General features: G+C 48.2%; 1 protein-coding gene across 2 annotated transcripts in view; it reads right to left on the minus strand.

The window, feature by feature from the left end:
- Positions 1-1,612: 1,612 nt before the first annotated feature.
- Positions 1,613-18,436, minus strand: part of ZNF341 (zinc finger protein 341) — a 46,969-nt gene continuing 30,145 nt past the window's right edge. For both annotated transcript variants that reach the window (XM_030309771.1, XM_030309770.1), the window contains 5 exons: positions 13,077-13,173; positions 9,970-10,102; positions 6,628-6,739; positions 6,301-6,371; positions 1,613-4,166 (listed from right to left, as the gene is read on the minus strand). In XM_030309771.1, the coding sequence (XP_030165631.1) occupies positions 3,637-4,166; positions 6,301-6,371; positions 6,628-6,739; positions 9,970-10,102; positions 13,077-13,173 (943 nt within the window). In that variant the 3' untranslated portion in view covers positions 1,613-3,636. The remainder of the gene's footprint in view (positions 4,167-6,300; positions 6,372-6,627; positions 6,740-9,969; positions 10,103-13,076; positions 13,174-18,436) is intronic.

Here is an 18,436-nt window from a genome sequence, read left to right on the forward strand (position 1 = left end):
CTGCCTATTTTTTTTTTTTTAATATTTGTTTATTTTCGGGAGAGTGCAAGCAAGGGAGGGGCAGAGAAAGGGGGACAAAGGATCCGAAGAGGGCTCTGCTCTGACAGGCTGACAGCAGTGAGCCTGATGTGGGGCTCGAACTCAAGAAATGTGACATCATGACCTGAGCTGAAGTCAGGCGCTCAACCAACTGACCCACCCACGTGTCCCCAGACATCCTAATTTTCAACAGAAGTCAGAATCCAGATTTTTATATGAAATCTCCCAATTTTTAAAAAATATTTTCTTTTCACATTTTTTAAATTTATCTATTTATTTTGAGAGAGTGAGCGCAAGTGGGGAGAAGGGCAGAGACAGAGGGGGACAGAGGATCCGAAGTGGGCTCCGTGCTGACAGCAGTGAGCCCGATGCGGGGATCGGACTCACGAACCCCGAGATCATAGCCTGTGCTGAAGTCAGATGCTTAACCCACTGAGCCACCCAGGTGCCCCTTCCCTCTGAATTCTAATAACCTTGTTGGGTAGGTACTATTATTCTCCCCATTTGACATATGAGGCCACTGAGGTTCAGAGAAGTGAAGTGACTTGCCACAGTCACACAGTTGGGAAGGGGCAGAGTCAGGATTCAAACCTAGCTCTGCCTAATGTCAAAATCTGTGGGACCCTGGATGCTCAGGACAGACCCTCTTTACACTTCATTCTCCCAGCATCTTGGAGGTCTATGAGGGACTCTGGGGTCCTGGAGCAGCTCTGTTGTCAATTTAGCAAGGCCCTTGAGCAAGGGCCTTCCCCTTTCTAGGCCTCAGTCATCCCATCTGCCTACCTAGGAGGGATTTAGTTATTATGGTCCAAGCTTCCTCCCTTGCAGTCCAACTGTGCATCTATTAAATATTAGTACTTGGGGCGCCCGGGTGGCTCAGTCAGTTAAGCGGCCAACTTTGGCTAAGGTCACGATCTCACCGTCTGTGAGTTCGAGCCCCGCGTCGGACTCTGTGCTGACCGCTCAGAGCCTGGAGCCTGTTTCAGATTCTGTGTCTCCCTCTCTCTCTGACCCTCCCCCGTTCATGCTCTGTCTCTCTCTGTCTCAAAAATAAATAAACGTTAAAAAAAAATTTTTTTTTAATTAAAAAAATATTAAAAATAAATAAATATTAGGACTTGATATTTTCCTTGTTCTTTTTTTATGTTTATTTATTTACTTCGAGAAAGAGAGAGAGCGAGAGAGCAGGGGAGGGGCTGAGAGAGAGCAGGGAGAAAGAATCCCAAACAGGCTCCACACTGATAATGACATGAGGCTCGAACCCACTAATTGTGAGATCATGACCTGAGCGGAAACCAAGAGTTAGATGCATAGCCGACTGAGCCACCCAGGTGCCCCAATATGTCCCTTGGTCTGTGGCCTGGCTCTGCCACTTACTGTTGTGTGATTTGGAGCTCCTTAACCTCCCTGTGCCTTTTGCCTCATCTCGGCCATAAAATGGAATTAGAAGTAGCACCCACCTCAAAGTGCTTAGGACACGTCAGGCATGGCACAGGTACCTAGTCAACATTAGTCTTCACGATTATTGGTAAATGTTCACGCGTGTGTATACTGATAGGCAGAGACAGAAATATAACTTAAACAGTTGTATTAGGATGGAGATGTGATTTTTTAACATTTTATTTAATGTCACGATTGTTAAAAATGTTTAATGTCTCCCATGACTCCTCCACTTTGTAGAGAATAAAATCCGAATTCTTTAACCAAGAGTATCTCTGATTCGACATCAACTCCTATTTCAATAGAGCAAAGTGGCTAACAGCACATGGAGGCAGGCTATTCCTGCCTGAATCCCAGCTCTGTGACTGACTAGCTGTGTGAACTTGGGCGAGGAGCTCTGTGTCTGTTTCCTCATTTGTAAAATAAGTTACAATTTCCACCCGATGGGGCTGAAGTGCTGTGTATCCATCATGTGGAAGTGTCCATCAGGTGGAAGCTTGAAGCATATTAGCAATTGTCATGATCTACCTACTACCGCTAAATCTCTGGCCACCCTGGACCTTGCATTAGCCCCAGAATTATACCTCGAAGGCTTTGCTCATGGCTCGCTCTCCCTGGCACGCCTTCCCCCTCTTTATCCATCCATCAAAACATTCTGTGTCAAGGACCAGCTCAAATGTGACCTCCCCTGGACAGATCTTCAGTCCTCGCCAGTCCTTCCTCTGGCCCTGAAGGCTGCGTGGGCTTACAGTTCTCACTGCCTCAGCTGTGTGCCACTTCCTCACTTGCTGTTCCTCCTGCATCACACCCTTCCTGAGGGGAAGATGGGCTTGCTCTCAGCTCCAGCCCACAGCCCCAGCACAGATGTCTGAGGGACATACCAGCCTTCCAGGAAACTGAGTCTTCAAACTGAGCCTGACAGCCCTGCCACGCCCCACCCTATCCCTTCTCCAGCCCGTTTCCTCTCCTGTAACTGACCAGTGTGGCCCAGCAGGGTGGTTGCGGATATAAATGAGGAAACACTGGTCAAGGTCCCCTTTCTCTTCCCTGCCTCCCTGATTCACTCCTCCTCTGGACTAGCTGGGGAGGCGGAGAGAGTGCTGGCGGTGGGAGCAACTACGGATTCTAGAGGCCTGCTTGAGATGGACTTCTGGCTCTGATCAGAGCTTCTGATGCAGTAGCGTTTGGGGCAAGGCCCAGGATCCTGCATTTTCAAAAGTGAGTTAAAACCTCTTCCATGGCCATGCTCTGAAATAACCATTCTGGGAGCACCAAACCTCTCCATGGCTAACAGGGCGGCACAGCTGTGTGCAAGGGGCCATGGGACCTCTCAGCCCCCACACACTTTGGAGGAGGGAGTGCTGCCACCCAGGGGCAGAAACTCCCAAGGCTCGGGCCTGAGCCATTGGGTACACATTTTGATAAAAACATTTATTGAGCACTTTTCAAGTGCCAAGCATTATGCCAAGTCCTCTGCACGTTTCATCATACTGGACCCCACGACAGCCCTATGGAGTTGAACTGTCATACCCACCCCCCACTGTACAGGTGAGAAATACAGGGCTCAGAGAGGTAAAGTGACTTACCCAAGGTCACACAGCAAGTGAGCAGCAGTGCTTAGATGTGAAGCCAAAACTGGCTGATAGCTGCACTCTTAACCATGACACTTGAGTGCCGCCTAAATGCCTACATCACAGAGTCACCTGGGGATATCGTAAGGGACTGTGTATGAAAAGGTCCAGCAGATCAGGGCTCTAACAATCTCAGGCCTCCAGAAGAGCAGCCTGACTAAAGGCCACACTAAGACAGCCTGGAGGAGGGGCGGGCAGGACCACCCTGTCTTCTCTCTTAGGTGGGCCGACACCAGCCTGGACCAGCCAGACCCTGGGGTTGCTCAGCTCGGCCATCTCTCTTCTCTCCACTGCCCTGACCTGGAAGCTGTAGGCAGCCCTGCCTCAGATTCCAGAATGCTTCAGGGCTCTCCAGCAGAATTGGGGCCATGGCAGGCTGGCCACAGGCCAGGGTTTATACATGACACTCCAAAAGGATTTCAGCCCATGGCTCACTTCCGTTGGAAAGAATCTCTAGCTGGCCCCTGACGTCTGGACCCAAAGATGAGCATGAGGCCAGGCTCTGGGAGCAAACCCCGCGGGTCCATCACTCTGAGGCCTGGATGTACACAGGCACAGCGAGCATGGCACATGGGCCCTCAGTCCCTGCCTGCAGCTCCGCCAGCGCCAGGTTGGAGCCCAGGCTCTCGGCATGCCCAGGCACTACCAGCTCAGGCTCGCCACCCACCGTGCCACCCACTACGATGGACAGCACTGCATCTGGCTCTGAGAAGGGCGGCTTGCCTGGGGCAGCCTCCGGCACAGGCCCAGCCCCTGTGTCTTTCAGTTCCTCCAGCCCCAGCGGGTCAGGCAGGGGGGTCACCACCTTGCGCCCACCACTGCTGCCGCTGCGGGGGGCCGCCCTCCTCCGGGAAGGCCGCCGGGCTTGCAGGTCCTTGTCCTTTTGGGGGCCAAGGCGGCAGCGGTGATCCTTGAGGTATTTGTGTCGGGAAAAGCCCTTGGCACAGCCAGCACAGCGGAACTTGTAGTTGCCCGTGTGGGCGCGCTGGTGCTCCGCGAGGTGGGCACGGCGGCTGAAGGACTTGCTGCACAGGGCGCACTTGTGGAGCTTCATGCCTGGGGTGGGGGGAGGGGGGCAAAGTCAGAGAGAGGCACTCAGACCCCTTACTTTGCAACCGCACCTCTGCACTTGGAATAAAACCCAGTCTCTCGGCTTGTCCTCTGAGCGCGTGCATAATCTGGGCCCTGCTCCCTGCCAGTCTCATCTCCCCACTTCTCCCAGCTGAGCGTGTGTGCGATCTGGGCCCCTGCTCTCCTGCCAGTCTCATGTCTCCCCTTCTTCCAGCCACTGACTCACGGCCAGCCACACATGCCTTCCTCAGGGCACTAAGCTGGCTCCTGCCTCTGGGCCTTTGCACTTGCTGTTTCTCTCTGCCTGGAATAGGATGTTCAGCCCCCAAACCTTAGCTAACTTAGCCAGGTCACCATCATCTCTTTCCTCTCTGGTCTGTCTGTCTCACCCTGGCCCCCTCAGACCATCCCCACAGGGCAGCTAGAAATGGCTTCATGAAATACACAAAGGATTGTGACATTCTCTGCTCTGAACCTTCCAGTGATTTGCCAAATTCCCCACAAAGCCCTGTGCAGTCTGACCACTCCCTTCACCTCTCAGCCCCATTCCCTCCTTCCCCCCACTTGTTCTCTGAGCTCCATACTCCCACTCACCTTTCCTGGTCTTAAACACCCCCAGTCCCTTCTCTGCCTCAAGATTTTGGACTTGCTCCCTCCTTCTGGAAGCTATTTCCTGGCTTTTCTCATCCCTTAAGACAGCTCTCATGTCACCTCCTCCAGGAGACTGTCCCTGATACCTGCCTCATATCTTTCTCTGCCCCCTCACTGTTTATTCCTGTCTTTGTAGTCTGCATACTTCTCTGTAACATACTTATTTGTTTGTTGTTCATTTTCAATCTTTGCCACTGAATGCTAAGCTTCCCCAGGAGGGCAGGGTGGGGATCTGCCCATCTGATTCCCCCATGTCACCTCCAGAGTCTGACATGTGATAAGTTCTCAATAGTCACTCACTCAATGAATCACTGGTGCCTCCATATCCACCATGAAGGCAAGTCCAGCCCACACTCAGCCTGAGCCATGCTCTCCTCAGCCTCCCTCAGATGAAGGCTCAGAGAGGGGCAGAGACTTGCATGAGGCAACATGGCAGGACAGTGGTAGTGCTAAAAATCAAACTCAGGCCATCTGTCTGCGAAGTCCTCAACTCTACGCTCTCAGTTTTCAAACTATCTTTAGCAACTAAATCCTTTCTTTAAACCCATGATTCTTAACCAGGGGCAATTTTACCGTCCAGGAGACTTTTGTCCCCTGGAGACATTTGTGGTTGTCCTAACTGTGGGGAAGAAGCCACTGACATCTAGAGGGTAGAGGCTAGTATATTGCTAAACATCCTATAATGCACATGGCAGCCCCCTCATACAGCATCAGCCAGTACAAAATATCAATAGTGCCAAGAAACCATGTTCTAGCCCAAACGGTATGTGGAAAGACAGCCAAGCTGCTCTGGGGATGCAGCAGCACCCAAGGAAGAGCCATGGAGCCCCTGGGAAACCGAGGAGCGGGGTGAAGACCCTTGCTCCACACCCCACCTGCCCCACTCGGCTGAGGGTACCAAGGAGCCTTCCTGGCCGTGTCTTGGAGCCAGTTGGAACTTGATCTCCCTCCACACCTGATCCACACCTCTATCACACCGGGCCCCTCTCTGATTTATGAGCTATCTCCTCTTAGGTCAGCTTCCCCTCAGCCCGGGGAACTGTATCTGACTCACCTCTGTAGGACCCTGAGGTCCCTAATGCAGGCCTGGTTCATGGCTCACAGGAGCAAAAGTCTGTTGGCTGGAATATACCAGGCAGTGATTAAAAGCCACATGGGAGGGGCGCCTGAGTGGCTCAGTCGGTTAAGCAGCCGACTTCGGCTCAGGTCATGATCTCACGGTCTGTGAGTTCGAGCCCCGCGTCGGGCTCTGTGCTGACAGCTCGGAGCCTGGAGCCTGTTTCAGATTCTGTGTCTCCCTCTCTCTGACCCTCCCCTGTTCATGCTCTGTCTCTCCCTGTCTCAAAAATAAATAAAACGTTAAAAAAAAAAAAAAAGCCACATGGGATGTGCCTGCTGTTTCCAGAGGGCCTGCCCCAGGGACTTTGAGCTGAACCAGACCCTGTTGATAGGTCCAGGAGTCACTTACCAGAGTGGGAGAGGATATGAGCCTTCAGTTTGTCCGGCCGATTGAACTCTTTACTGCAGCCCGTGTGTGTCCTAGAACCCAAAACCACTGGTCAGAGGAATCTCACCAAACTCAGGACTCTCTTGCTGGCCTCTGTGCTAGTGCAGGGCATGAGGGACTTCCTGTTTACCCAAAGGGCCAGGCTGGGAAGCAGAGGGGGGAATAGGTAGGCAGGCCAGGCCCACAGCAGGAAAAAGGAGAGAGGGCCTTCAGAAACTCAGCCCTGACATTTTTGTGTCCCACTGCTGGGTAAAGCTGCCCCTCCCACTCATGCCAGTTTCTACTCACGAGAAGGGGCATTTATATTTCTTGAATGGCTCATGGATCAACATGTGTCTCTTCAGTTTGTCCTTACGGTTGAACGCAGACTCGCACACTGAGCATTTGTAGGGCTTCTCACCTGTAGAAGACACAGATGGAGGCGGGGGAGGGAGTCCCATGAGATGGAGTCCGAATATGGGGCACACTAGAGGGTAGCAGCTCCTCTAAAGAAGTGGCCTGGGAGAAAACAGCCTTTCCCATTCCTCATGACTTTGTTTTTCCAAGGAGAAGAAGGGAGCTATTTCAGAGAGGGCGGTCAGAAAAGGCTTGGGGCGCCTGGGTGGCTCAGTAAGTTAAATGTCCGATTTTGGCTCAGGTCATGATCTCATGGTTTGTGGGTCTGAGCCCCACGTTGGGCTCTGTGCTGACAGCTCAGAGCCTGGAGCCTGCTTTAGATTTTGTGTCTTCCTCTCTGTCTGCCCCTCCCCTGCTCATGCTCTATCTCTGTCTCTCAAAAATAAATAAATAAACATTGAAGTTTAAAAAAAAAAAAAAGAAAAGAAAAGGCCTTTCTGATGAGACAAGAAGGGAGACATGAGGTAGGAGGGGAGCAAGCCATGATGCAAACCAGAGTCAGGGTCCCAGGCTGAAGGAAAGGTGGGAGTGTGTGGTATGTCTGAAGACAGGGGAGGCCAGTATGGCTGGAACAGAGTAGGGGAGAGAGAATGAGGCAGAAGGGGAGGTTAGCGAGACAGCCTGGCCCAACAGGGAGGGCCTGGAAGGCCTGGGTTTTTACTCTGAGCAAGAAGAGAAGCCACCAGAATGGCTGAGCAGAGGGAGGACTGATCTGACTTAAGAGTTTCACAGTCTCCTTCTAGCTGCATGCAGAAAATACAGTGAAGGGGTGGGGGTGGAGGCATGGGAAGCAGCCAGTACAGGCAACGTCAGGAAAGCAGAATCGGCAGCCTTTGCCAATGGATTGACTGTGGGGTGTGAGGGGAAGGGTGTCAAGGACGAGTCTAAAGTGGGCCTGAGTGACAGGTGAATGGTTGTGGCATTTACTGAAAGGGGCCCACTGAGGCAGAGAGGGGAATTATACCTTATCTAGTGGTATCGTTGTAATGAACAATGAGGTTAAGTACTGGATGAGAAAACTGAAGGTCACAGTCTGCACCTAGTGTTTGGGGGAACTAAGACGCCGGCCCAGCAGTGTGATGCAGAGTCCACTCGAGTGGCTCCTCGTTGGCTGCAAAAGAATCTGGTGGGGGGGGGGGCAGGAGGGGAGGAAAGCAGCTCTCACCTGACAGCTCTCATCAGGGCTTACAACCTGTCCTGTGGAAAAGGACTGTTACTGGGCTGTCTGGATTGCCTGCCATTATTTCCTCTCTGTTCTCCCTCTGGAATGAATAAAGTACTTTTTTGAAAAATGCCAACCCGGTGATTAAGGAAATTCTGGTCCTTATAATGGAATGCTCTGCAGTCATTAAAAAGATTAGTGTCCATCTGTGTTTCCTGATCTGGAAAGATCTCCTGGCCATACTGCTAAGTAAGGAAAGAAATTTGTAGAACAGCTTAAGACAAAAAAATGAAAAGAAATGTAATCCTCATACTCCCAAATGGCCCTAGCCATAGGTGTTTGTATACACACAGAATATGCAGGGAGAAAGTTGAGGGAGGGTACACACCAAACTACCGGTAACAATTAGGATTTGAAGGGAGAACTTAACATTTTACTTTATGAACTTCTATACTGCTTCATTTATTTTATTTTGTTTTGTTTGAGAGACAGAGAGACCGAGAGACACACAGAGAGAGAGAAAGCGTGTGCATGCAAGTAGTGGAAGGGCAGGGAGAAAGGGGGATAAAGGATCCGAAGCAGGCTGTGCGCTGACATCAGAGAGCCCGATTCAGGGCTTGAACTCACGAACTGTAAAATCATGACGTGAGCTGACGTCAGATGCTTAACCGATCAAGCCAGCCAGGTGCCCTTAATACTGCTTCATTTTTAAAATAAGCATATACTTTTGAACAAAAATTTTTTAATGTTTTATTTATTAATTCAGAGAGAGAGAGAGAGAGAGAGAGAGAAAGAGAACACACAGTGGGGAGGGGCAGAGAGAGATGCAGAGAGAATCCCAAGCAGGCTCTACCGCAGCAGGGCAGAGCCCAATATGGGGCTCAATCTCATGAACCTCGAGATCATGACCCAACCCTAAATCAAGAGTCAGATGCTTAACCCAATGAGCTACCCAGGTGCCCCTTGCATAATAATTTTTAAAACTATAAACAGAGTAATTTGGTAATATCTACCAAAATTACCAATGCATACACTTTTTAAGGTTTATTATTTTTAAAAAAAGTTTTATTTATTTATTTACTTATTTATTTTAAATGTTTATTTTTGAGAGAGAGAGGAAGAGAGCACAAGTTGGGGAGGGACAGAGAGATGGGGGAGACACTGAATCTGAAGCTCTGAGCTTCAGCAACTAGCCTGAATCTGAAGCTGACAGGCTCCGAGCTGTCAGCAACCAGCCTGATGCGGGGCTCGAACTCACGAACCATGAGATGATGTGAGCTGAAGTAGGACGCTTAACCGACTGAGCTACTGCACTGACAGCCATGAGTCCTGCTTGGAATTCTCTCTCTTTACCTCTCTCTCTGTCTCTCCCTTGTGCTTTCTCTCAAAAATAATAAATATATTGGGGCGCCTGGGTGGCGCAGTCGGTTAAGCGTCCGACTTCAGCCAGGTCACGATCTCGCGGTCCGTGAGTTCGAGCCCCGCGTCAGGCTCTGGGCTGATGGCTCGGAGCCTGGAGCCTGTTTCCGATTCTGTGTCTCCCTCTCTCTCTGCCCCTCCCCCATTCATGCTCTGTCTCTCTCTGTCCCAAAAATAAATAAACGTTGAAAAAAAAAAAAAAATTTAAAAAAAAAAAAAAAAAAATAATAAATATATAAACTTAATAAAAAAAGTTAAAAGAAAAGAAAAGAAAATGTCAATGTGTCTCAACTGGGGAGCCAAGGAGAGGGGGCTGGGTGGGAATTCTGTAGTGAGAACAGGACCCCCACCCCTAGGGGCTCAGAATGGCCTGAGTGAGCTGTTGGGGGCAGAGCCAAGAGTCCTCCCCACCAGCCTACAGAGATTCAGCTCTACCTTAGTGTTGGTGGGAACCCTTTGTTCACTTGTGAGGGCAGGTGGGTAGGGGGCCAGAAAGGAGATGGGGAGGGGGATGAAGAGAGAGTGGGGGACGGACAAGACAGGGAGGGAGAAGAAGGCTGGAGAAAGACAGGGGCAAAGGCTAGAGGGGGGTGGGAAAGGGAAGAGAGAGGGAGGGGGGCTGGGCAGGAGTTGATGGGGGGCAGGGCACTCACCTGAGTGGATGTGAGCATGCAGTTTGAGGTAGTGCTCTCGCCGGAAGAACTTCTTGCACACCTGGCACTTGAACCTGCCCCCACTGCCGTGGGTGGGCAGATGACGCCGTAGGTAGCGCTCACAAGGAAACACCTGGCAGAAGAGACGAGTTGGCATTAGGTCTGACTCACTAACCCTCACCACCTCCTGAGCTCAAGGGGCCCCTCAATCCCAGCAGTTGTGGAAACCATTCTCCCACCAGGATCAGGGCCCAGTGTCAGGCTTAGAACCTCATGACTCCCACTACTCACCCACAATGATGTTCTGAGCTTCTGCCATGCTATTTTTTCTACCCAGAGGGCCTTTCTCTCTTAGCCTGACAAATTTTTATTTATCCTTCAAGACCCAACTCAGGTGTCACTGCTTCTGTGAAGCCCTCTCTGACTTTTCAATGCCGTGCCAGGCAAAACAAATCCTGCCCTTGAACGTTCATCTATATTTATTTGTTTACCATCTGTTTATCTGTTTATTTGTGTTTAAAACATTTTTTTTTAACATTTATTCATTTTTGAGAGTGAGAGAGACAGAGCATGAGCGGGGGAGGGGCAGAGAGAGACGGAGACACAGAATCCGAAGCAGGCTCCAGCCTCAGAGCTGTCAACACAGGGCCTGACATGGGGCTTGAACTCACGGACTGCGAGATCATGACCTGAGCTGAAGTCAGATGCTTAACCGACTGAGCCACCCAGGCGCCCCTGTTTATTTATTGTTTTTTAAGAAAACTCTATCCCCAATGTGGGGCTCAACTCATGACCCCCAGATCAAGAGTTGCATGCTCTACTGCCTGAGCCAGCCAAGCATCCCTGTTCATCTACATTTTTTAAAATGCTTATTTAGGGGCGCCTGGGTGGCGCAGTCGGTTAAGCGTCCGACTTCAGCCAGGTCACGATCTCGCGGTCTGTGAGTTCGAGCCCCGCGTCGGGCTCTGGGCTGATGGTTCGGAGCCTGGAGCCTGTTTCCGATTCTGTGTCTCCCTCTCTCTCTGCCCCTCCCCCGTTCATGCTCTGTCTCTCTCTGTCCCAAAAATAAATAAACGTTGAAAAAAAAAAATTAAAATGCTTATTTATTTTGAGTGAGAGAGAGAGAGAAAGAGCGTGTGCACACACACATGGGTGCATGAGTGGGGGAGGGGCAGGGGGAGAGGGAGAAAGAGAGAATCCCGAGCAGGCTCTGCACTCAGCACAGAGCCTGACATGGGGCTTGAATCCACTAACTGTGAGATCATGACATGAGCCTAAATCAAGAGCTGGATGCTTAACTGACTGAACCACCCAGGCGCCTCCATCTACATTTTTAAAGTCACCATCTAACCCATCTAACCCTGAATTATAACCCTTGGCTTTTATGAGATCTCTAAGAGGGCAGAGGAACTTTCATTTCCCAGCACAGGGCCTGTATGAAATGACTTACATGCAAAAGAAAAAATGAAAAGATGAGTAAGTAACTGAAGAAATGAATGAAAAGGTAAGGAAGAGCCAGAAACCATGGAAGTCAGAATCTCCTTCCTCTCCAGCCATAGGAAGGATATTCATTCATTTTTTTCATTCGTTACAGAGAAGTAGTCAAGGTTACAGACTCAACTACTTAGTAGCCCCACCATTTCCTAGCTAGGTGATCTTTCTGTAACTTGGTTTCCCCATCTGTAAAATGGGAATAGTAATAGTATGCCTCCTAGAGTTAAATGACTCAATTCAGATAAAATGCTCAGGACAGCATGTGGCACATGGTTCTTTTTCAATTCATGATACTTTTATTTGGAACACAAATTCCAAAGCCCCAAATTAGGCTATATATAATCAGAAACATCTACAATGAGGCTGAAGTGAAATGAGGGCTGTCCTGGGAAATCTGCTGTGTAAGGCTGTAAGAAAATGAGTAGAATAAAGAAACCAGTTAAAATTTTATTTATTTATTTAAGTTTATTTATTTTGAGAGAGAAAGTGCAGAGAGAGAGAGAGGGGGAGAGAGAGAATCCCAAGCAAGCTCCCCACCATCAGCGCAGAGCCCAATGTGGGGCTTGAAGCCACGATCTGTGAGATTATGACCTGAGCCAGAGTCAACAGTTGGATGCTCAACTGACTGAGCCACCCAGGCACCCCAACAGAAACCAGTTAAACACACTAGGGGGATGCAATCAGCAAAATCCAGACTTTGGGAAACTCCACAAGACCAATGGCCCAGTTTCTTCAACAAATAAATTAAAAGGGGGGGAAAAAAGGAGCACCTGTGGGAGAAACTGTTAATAGAAATTTTGGTTGTATCAACCAATTGGAGTATGTGAGTCTGATTCAAACAAATAAACCTTATAAAAATTATGATGCTTCAGGGTGCCTAGGTGGCTCTGTCAGTTAAGTGTCTGACTCTTGATTTTGGCTCAGGTCATGATCTCATGATTTCATGAGTTTGAGCCCCACATCGGGCTCTGCACTGACAGTTCGGAGCCTGCTTGAGATTCTCTCGGTCTCCGCCCCTCCCCCACTAGGACATAAACTTACATAAACTTAAAAAAAAAAAAAGATTCTCTCTCTCCCTCTCTCTCTCTCTCTCTGCCCCTCCCCAACCCTGCGCACAGGCAGGTGTGTGCACTCTCTCAAAAATAAATAAATAAACATTTTCTAAAAATTACGATGTTTCTGAGACACTCAGAAATCGGAACACTGCCTGGCTAGCTGATGACACTAAAGGACAGGCTTCAGTGATGGCTTTCACATTCACTGAAAAGAAGAACCAATGATAACAAGCATAATACATCAGGAAGCTGGAGGCCGCTGTCCTGATGCTGGGCCTGGGCCCAGAAGAGGCCTCACCCCACATTAGCGCAGCCTGGCCCAGCCTGGCCCAGCAGCAGCTCCAGGATGGCCATGTGTGCCGTCTAATGGCTAAGATGGGCCAGGCAGGGCCCCTACTCTTCAAAGGTGAAGCACCTATGGAGACAAGTCTGCGGAGACAAGCCTAGGCTTTGCTGCATGTACTGAGGCGGGAGGGGAGAAGGAGACAGTGAGGTGTTTGCTCTACCACCTCTCAGCCCCAACTGCTGTCCCAGCTGGGAAAGGGCAGTGGTACCCACCTTTTGGCAGTGCGGGCAGGGGAAGTTGTGAGTGGCGGTCTGCAGGTGGTGCTCCAGGGCCTCAGGAGTAGAGTATTTGTTGACACATTTGACACACCTACACGGAAAGGAGCATGAGAGGTGACAGAGCAGTGTGTGGAGGCTGGGCTGGCCCCACAGACACAGGAACCAGCTATTCTCCTCCCAGGGCAAACACTAGGAGGCAAAATTCTACATTTAATTCATTCTTTTTTTTTTTTTTTTTTTTTAAACAGGCTCCACACCCAACTCATGACCTTGAGATCAAGAGTTGCATGCTTGGGGCACCTGGGTGGCTCAGTCGGTTAGGCGACTGACTTCGGCTCAGGTCATGATCTCACAGTTTGCGAGTCTGAGCCCCGCATCGGGCTCTGTGCTGACAGCTCGGAGCCTGGAGCCTGCTTCAGATTCTGTTCTCCCCCTCTCTCTTCCCCTCCCCTGCTCACACTCTGTGTCTGTCTCTCAATAATAATAAATAAGCATTAAAAAAAATTAAAGAAAAAAAAAAAAGAAAGAGTTGCATGCTCTACTGACTGAGCCAGCCAGGCACCCTACAAGTCCTTAAAAATGAAAATCAACTATCAATCAATCAATCAGTCAATCAATAAATAAGACCATGTCACATCCTTGCTTAGGGCCTACAAGACTCTAGTGGCTTGACCACTCCTACCTGTCAACTTCATCTCTCTCCACTGCCCACCTCACTCTGCCCCAGCCACCTTGGCCTCCTTAGTATTTGTTGAACACACCAAACTCTTTCCTACCTCAGGGCCATTTCACCTGCTGTTCCTGACAGCTGGAACACTCTTCCCCAAGTATTCCCTTGGGCAGCACCTTCTTCTCCTTCAGGTCTCACCTCAAATGTCACCTCCTTAGAGATGCCTTCCTTGACCATCCTGTCTCAAGCTGTCCCCTATGGCCCACCCCTGGGCACCCCCCAACTACATCACCCAGTTTTGTTTTCTTCTTAGCACTTACTATTTATAATTATTACTTACTTGTTTGCTTACTTGATTAGTATCTGTCTCTTTCACCAGCAATTGGGCTCTAGAGGCAGGGACCATATCTGTCCCGTTCATAACCTGCTTGAAGCACCAGTGACAATCTGTTATATATGAAAGAGTCAGACAGACAAGGGTCCAGGCCTTGCACCTTCTTATTTCTGACCCTCAGTTTCCTCATCCATAAAATGGGGTAGGAATCCCAAATGGGCCTGCTTCTTGTTTATTCTTAAGATTGTCACAAGAATCAAAGGACACAACCGTGCCAAACAGCTCGTAAATCAAAACAGCATTATAAATGTGGTCTCTACTCTTTTTTTAACACGCCTTATTTTTTAAAGGTTTATTTATTTTTGAGAGAGAGAGTGCAAGTGGGGGAGGGGCAGAGACAGGGACAGAGGATCTAAAGTTGGCTCCACGCTGATAGCAGGAGCCTAATATGGAGCCCAAACTCATGAACCGTGCGATCATGACCTGAGTCAAAGTTGGACGCTCAACCGACTAAGCCACCCAGGTGCCTCCGCAGTCTCTACTCTTAATATCACTGGTTAACAAGCCTTCAGGTCATAAGCCACTCTGAAGAAAAGACCCCTCCAGTCTCCTGACTATAAAAACATTTGCCGGCAATGGGCCCATTTATGATGAGGTTCCAGTGAGGAATGCTCACAGGTAGGTGAGCAATTTGTGCCAAAAACAGAAACACGGGCCTGGACATCGGTACACCAGGGCCACCACGGGAAACCCACAGGCAGGCTGCACCTGTGGCAGGCCCAGGGGACCCCTTCAGACCACACTCTGAAAACCACAGGCTAAATGCCTCCAGATGGCAAGAAAGAAAGAGCAAGTCAGCTGGGAGCAGAGCTACTGGGGGGACAGAGACCTTGCAAACTGGTGAGATGGGAGAGGAACCTCATGGGCTTTAGCAATGAGGAGACACAGGTTTGTGTGGGAGGTATTTTAGCAATAAGCTCAAAATGCAATAAGCAATAATGCTTAGCAATAAGCATTAAAATTAAAACTCCCTGCCAGAAATGCCACCCTAAGTCATCCAAGGTAACATCCCCAGAGTGGGGGCAAACCAACGTCATGTGCCTGCTGATACGATGCGCTGAGGACTGAGCAGCACTTTGTGTGATGCCACTCCTGCATCTAACCTGAGGTCAAATCCGACAAACCCAAACCGAGGACATTCTACAAAATAACCAGCCTACACTCTTTAAAAATACCACAGTCATAAAAGACAAAGACAGAATGAGCAACTGTTCCAGCTTAAAGGAGGATAAAAAGACACAATAATTGAATGCAACGTGTGATCCTAGATGGGATCCCAGGCCAGAAAAAACATATTTTTGTCTATAAGGGATGTTATTGAAATAATAGGAGATTTTTGAATAAGGTCTATAGATTAGGCAACTGAACTGTATTGATTTAACTTTCTGATTTTGAGAACTACACAGCGCTTATGTAAGAGGGTGCCCTTATTTCTAGAAAATGTACACTAAAGACAAAGGGTAGAAGAGCATCATGCCAGCAAATAATCTTCAAATAGCTCAAAATATAATAAAGCAAATGTGGTAGAGTTAACAGTTGGGAAATCTGGGTGAAGGATATGTTTTTTCTGGAAGTCTGAAATTATGTCAAAGTAAGTTCCTGAAAATGACTGTCTGTGGTATGGGGAAGGGGGTCAGGATAGATGGGGAATTCCTTTTCATCCTATGCCCATTTTTAGTTCATAAATATTGCACTGTATGCACATAATTATTTTTTGAAGTCGGTAATCAATCTTTTTTAAAGCCCTCATTGATCTTTTTTAAAAGAAATTTTACTAAATACTATTTTTTTAATTAAAAAATTTTTTTTAATGTTTAGCTTTGAGAGAGAGAGAGACAGCACGTGAATGGGGGAGGAGCAGAGAGAGAGGGAGACACAGAATCTGAGCTGTCAGCACAGAGGCTGATGCGGGACTCAAACCCACGAACCGCGAGGTGAAGTCAGATGCTTAACCAACTGAGCCACCCAGGCGCCCCTATTTTTTTTTTTAAGTAATCTCTCCAGTCAACATGGGGCTCAAACTCACGACTCTGAGATCAAGAGTCAGGCGCTCTTCCAACTGAGCCAGCTAGGCGCCCCTCCTCCATTGATCTTTGACCTGCAAAAGCACTTTTAGAAACTTATTATTTTTTTTAATGTTTATTTATTTTGAGAGAGAGGGGTAGAGAGCCAGCAGGGGAGGGGCAGAGAGAGGAGGAGACAGAGAATCCCAAGCAGGCTCCACACTGTGTGTGTGGAGCCCAATGCAGGATCCCAACTCATGAACTGTGAAATCATGACCTGAGCAGAAATCAAGAGTCAGACACTTAACTGACTGAGCTACCCTGGCGTCCGTAGGAACTTATTTACAAGTGAGCAAACATGTATGTACAAAGTTGTTCTCTGTAGTGTTGTTTGTAATAATGACAAACTGGAAAAAAACCCAACTATCCTGCAATAAAGGACCAGTTACATAAATTTGGCATGTACAACCGAATACCAAGGAGCCATTTAAAAGGATGAGGCAGGGGCACCTCAGTGGCTCAGTCGGTTAAGTGTCCACCTCTTTTATTTATTTATTAAAAAAAATTTTTTTTATGTTTTATTTTATTTTTGAGGGAGAGAGAGAGAGAGAGAGAGACAGAGACAGAGTGCAAGCAGGGGAGGGGCAGAGAGAGAGGGAGACACAGAATCTGAAGCATGCTCTGAGCTGTCAGCACAGAGGCTGATGTGGGGCTCGAACTCACCAACCGTGAGATCATGACCTGAGCCAAAGTCGGATGCTTAACCGACTGAGCCACCCAGGTGCCCAAGTGTCCAACTCTTAATCTTGGTTCAGACCTTGATCTCAGGGTCATGGGTTCAAGCCCTGCATTGGGCTTTGCGCTGAGCATGGAGCCTCTTAAAAATAAAAAATAGGGGCGCCTGGGTAGCTCAGTCGGTTAAGCGTCCGACTTTGGCTCAGGTCATGATCTCATGGTCCGTGAGTTTGAGCCCCGCGTCAGGCTCCATGCTGACAGCTCGGAGCCTGGAGCCTGCTTCAGATTCTGTGTCTCCCTCTCTCTCTGACCCTCCCCTGTTCATGCTCTGTCTCTTTCTGTCTCAAAAATAAATAAACATTTAAAAAAATAAATAAATAAATAAATAAAATAAATAAATAAAAAATAAAAAATAAAAAATAAAGAGATGAGGCAGGTCTGTTTGTGCCGAGAAGCAAAGATATCCATATTATGGTTGTGATAACACACACCATGTGTATGTACAAAGTGATCACATCACATTTCAGTTTGTCAGAAGTTGTGGGACAGGAAGACGGCACGGTGAATTTTCACCGAAGTCAGTAACTGTGTTTGGGATAACCTGACTCACATACAGCCTGTGACAGTTCTACCTCTAAATGTGCTTAGTACTGACACAGATCAAATAACATGTATCAAGAAGTTAAGAGGGATTATCTTTGCATGGCAGGGGGTTTTGTTTTTTTGAGTTTTTTTTTGTGCAATTAAAAAAAATCTTTTTCTCTGCATTGAACGTGGATAACTTTTGTAAATAGAAAAAAAAAATCAATAGGTGCACCTGGGTGGTTGGTTAAGCGTCCGACTTCGGCTCAGGTCATGATCTCACAGCTTGTGAGTTTGAGCCCCACTTCGGGCTCTGTGTTGACAGCCCAGAGTCTGCTTGGGATTCTCTCTCTCCTTCTCTCTCTGCCCCTCCCCTGCTCACATACACTCTCTCTCAAAAATAAATAAATAAACTTTAAAAAATGCCCTCTCTTTGCTATAAAAAATAATAAAAATTTTATAAAAAGAAAAACAATAAATCTTACTTTTAAAAGGAAAAAATCAATATATAGCACATATATAGTGGCACACATAAAATTCACTTGAGGGGCTTGGGGTTTGGGAAGGCACCATAGGCAGGCCAAGGCAATGTGGTCCAAAGGGAGCAGAGCAGAGAGACCAATGTGGCCTGGGACCCTGAAAATAGTATGAAGCCACTCTACTTGCTCAAACATTACTGTGAAACAGCAATAAATTCTCACTTCACTTATGCCACAGTTATTTGGAGTCTCTGTTACATGCAACCAAACCTATATCTAAATTGTACAAATAATGATAATTGCAGCAATGACATTTATTGAGCACCTACCCTGTTCCAGGTATCATGTCTAAGAGCCTCATAGTTGTCTTAACTAATCCTCATAAATAATCCCACACAGTAGGCACTATAGTTATCCCCATCTCACAGATGAGGACACAGAGGGTCAGAGTGGCCAAATACCTTGCCAAGGTCATCTACTGGGCATGTAGT

The sequence above is a fragment of the Lynx canadensis genome, chromosome A3 (assembly GCF_007474595.2).
Source record: "Lynx canadensis isolate LIC74 chromosome A3, mLynCan4.pri.v2, whole genome shotgun sequence".
NCBI classification, from domain to species: Eukaryota; Metazoa; Chordata; class Mammalia; order Carnivora; family Felidae; genus Lynx; species Lynx canadensis.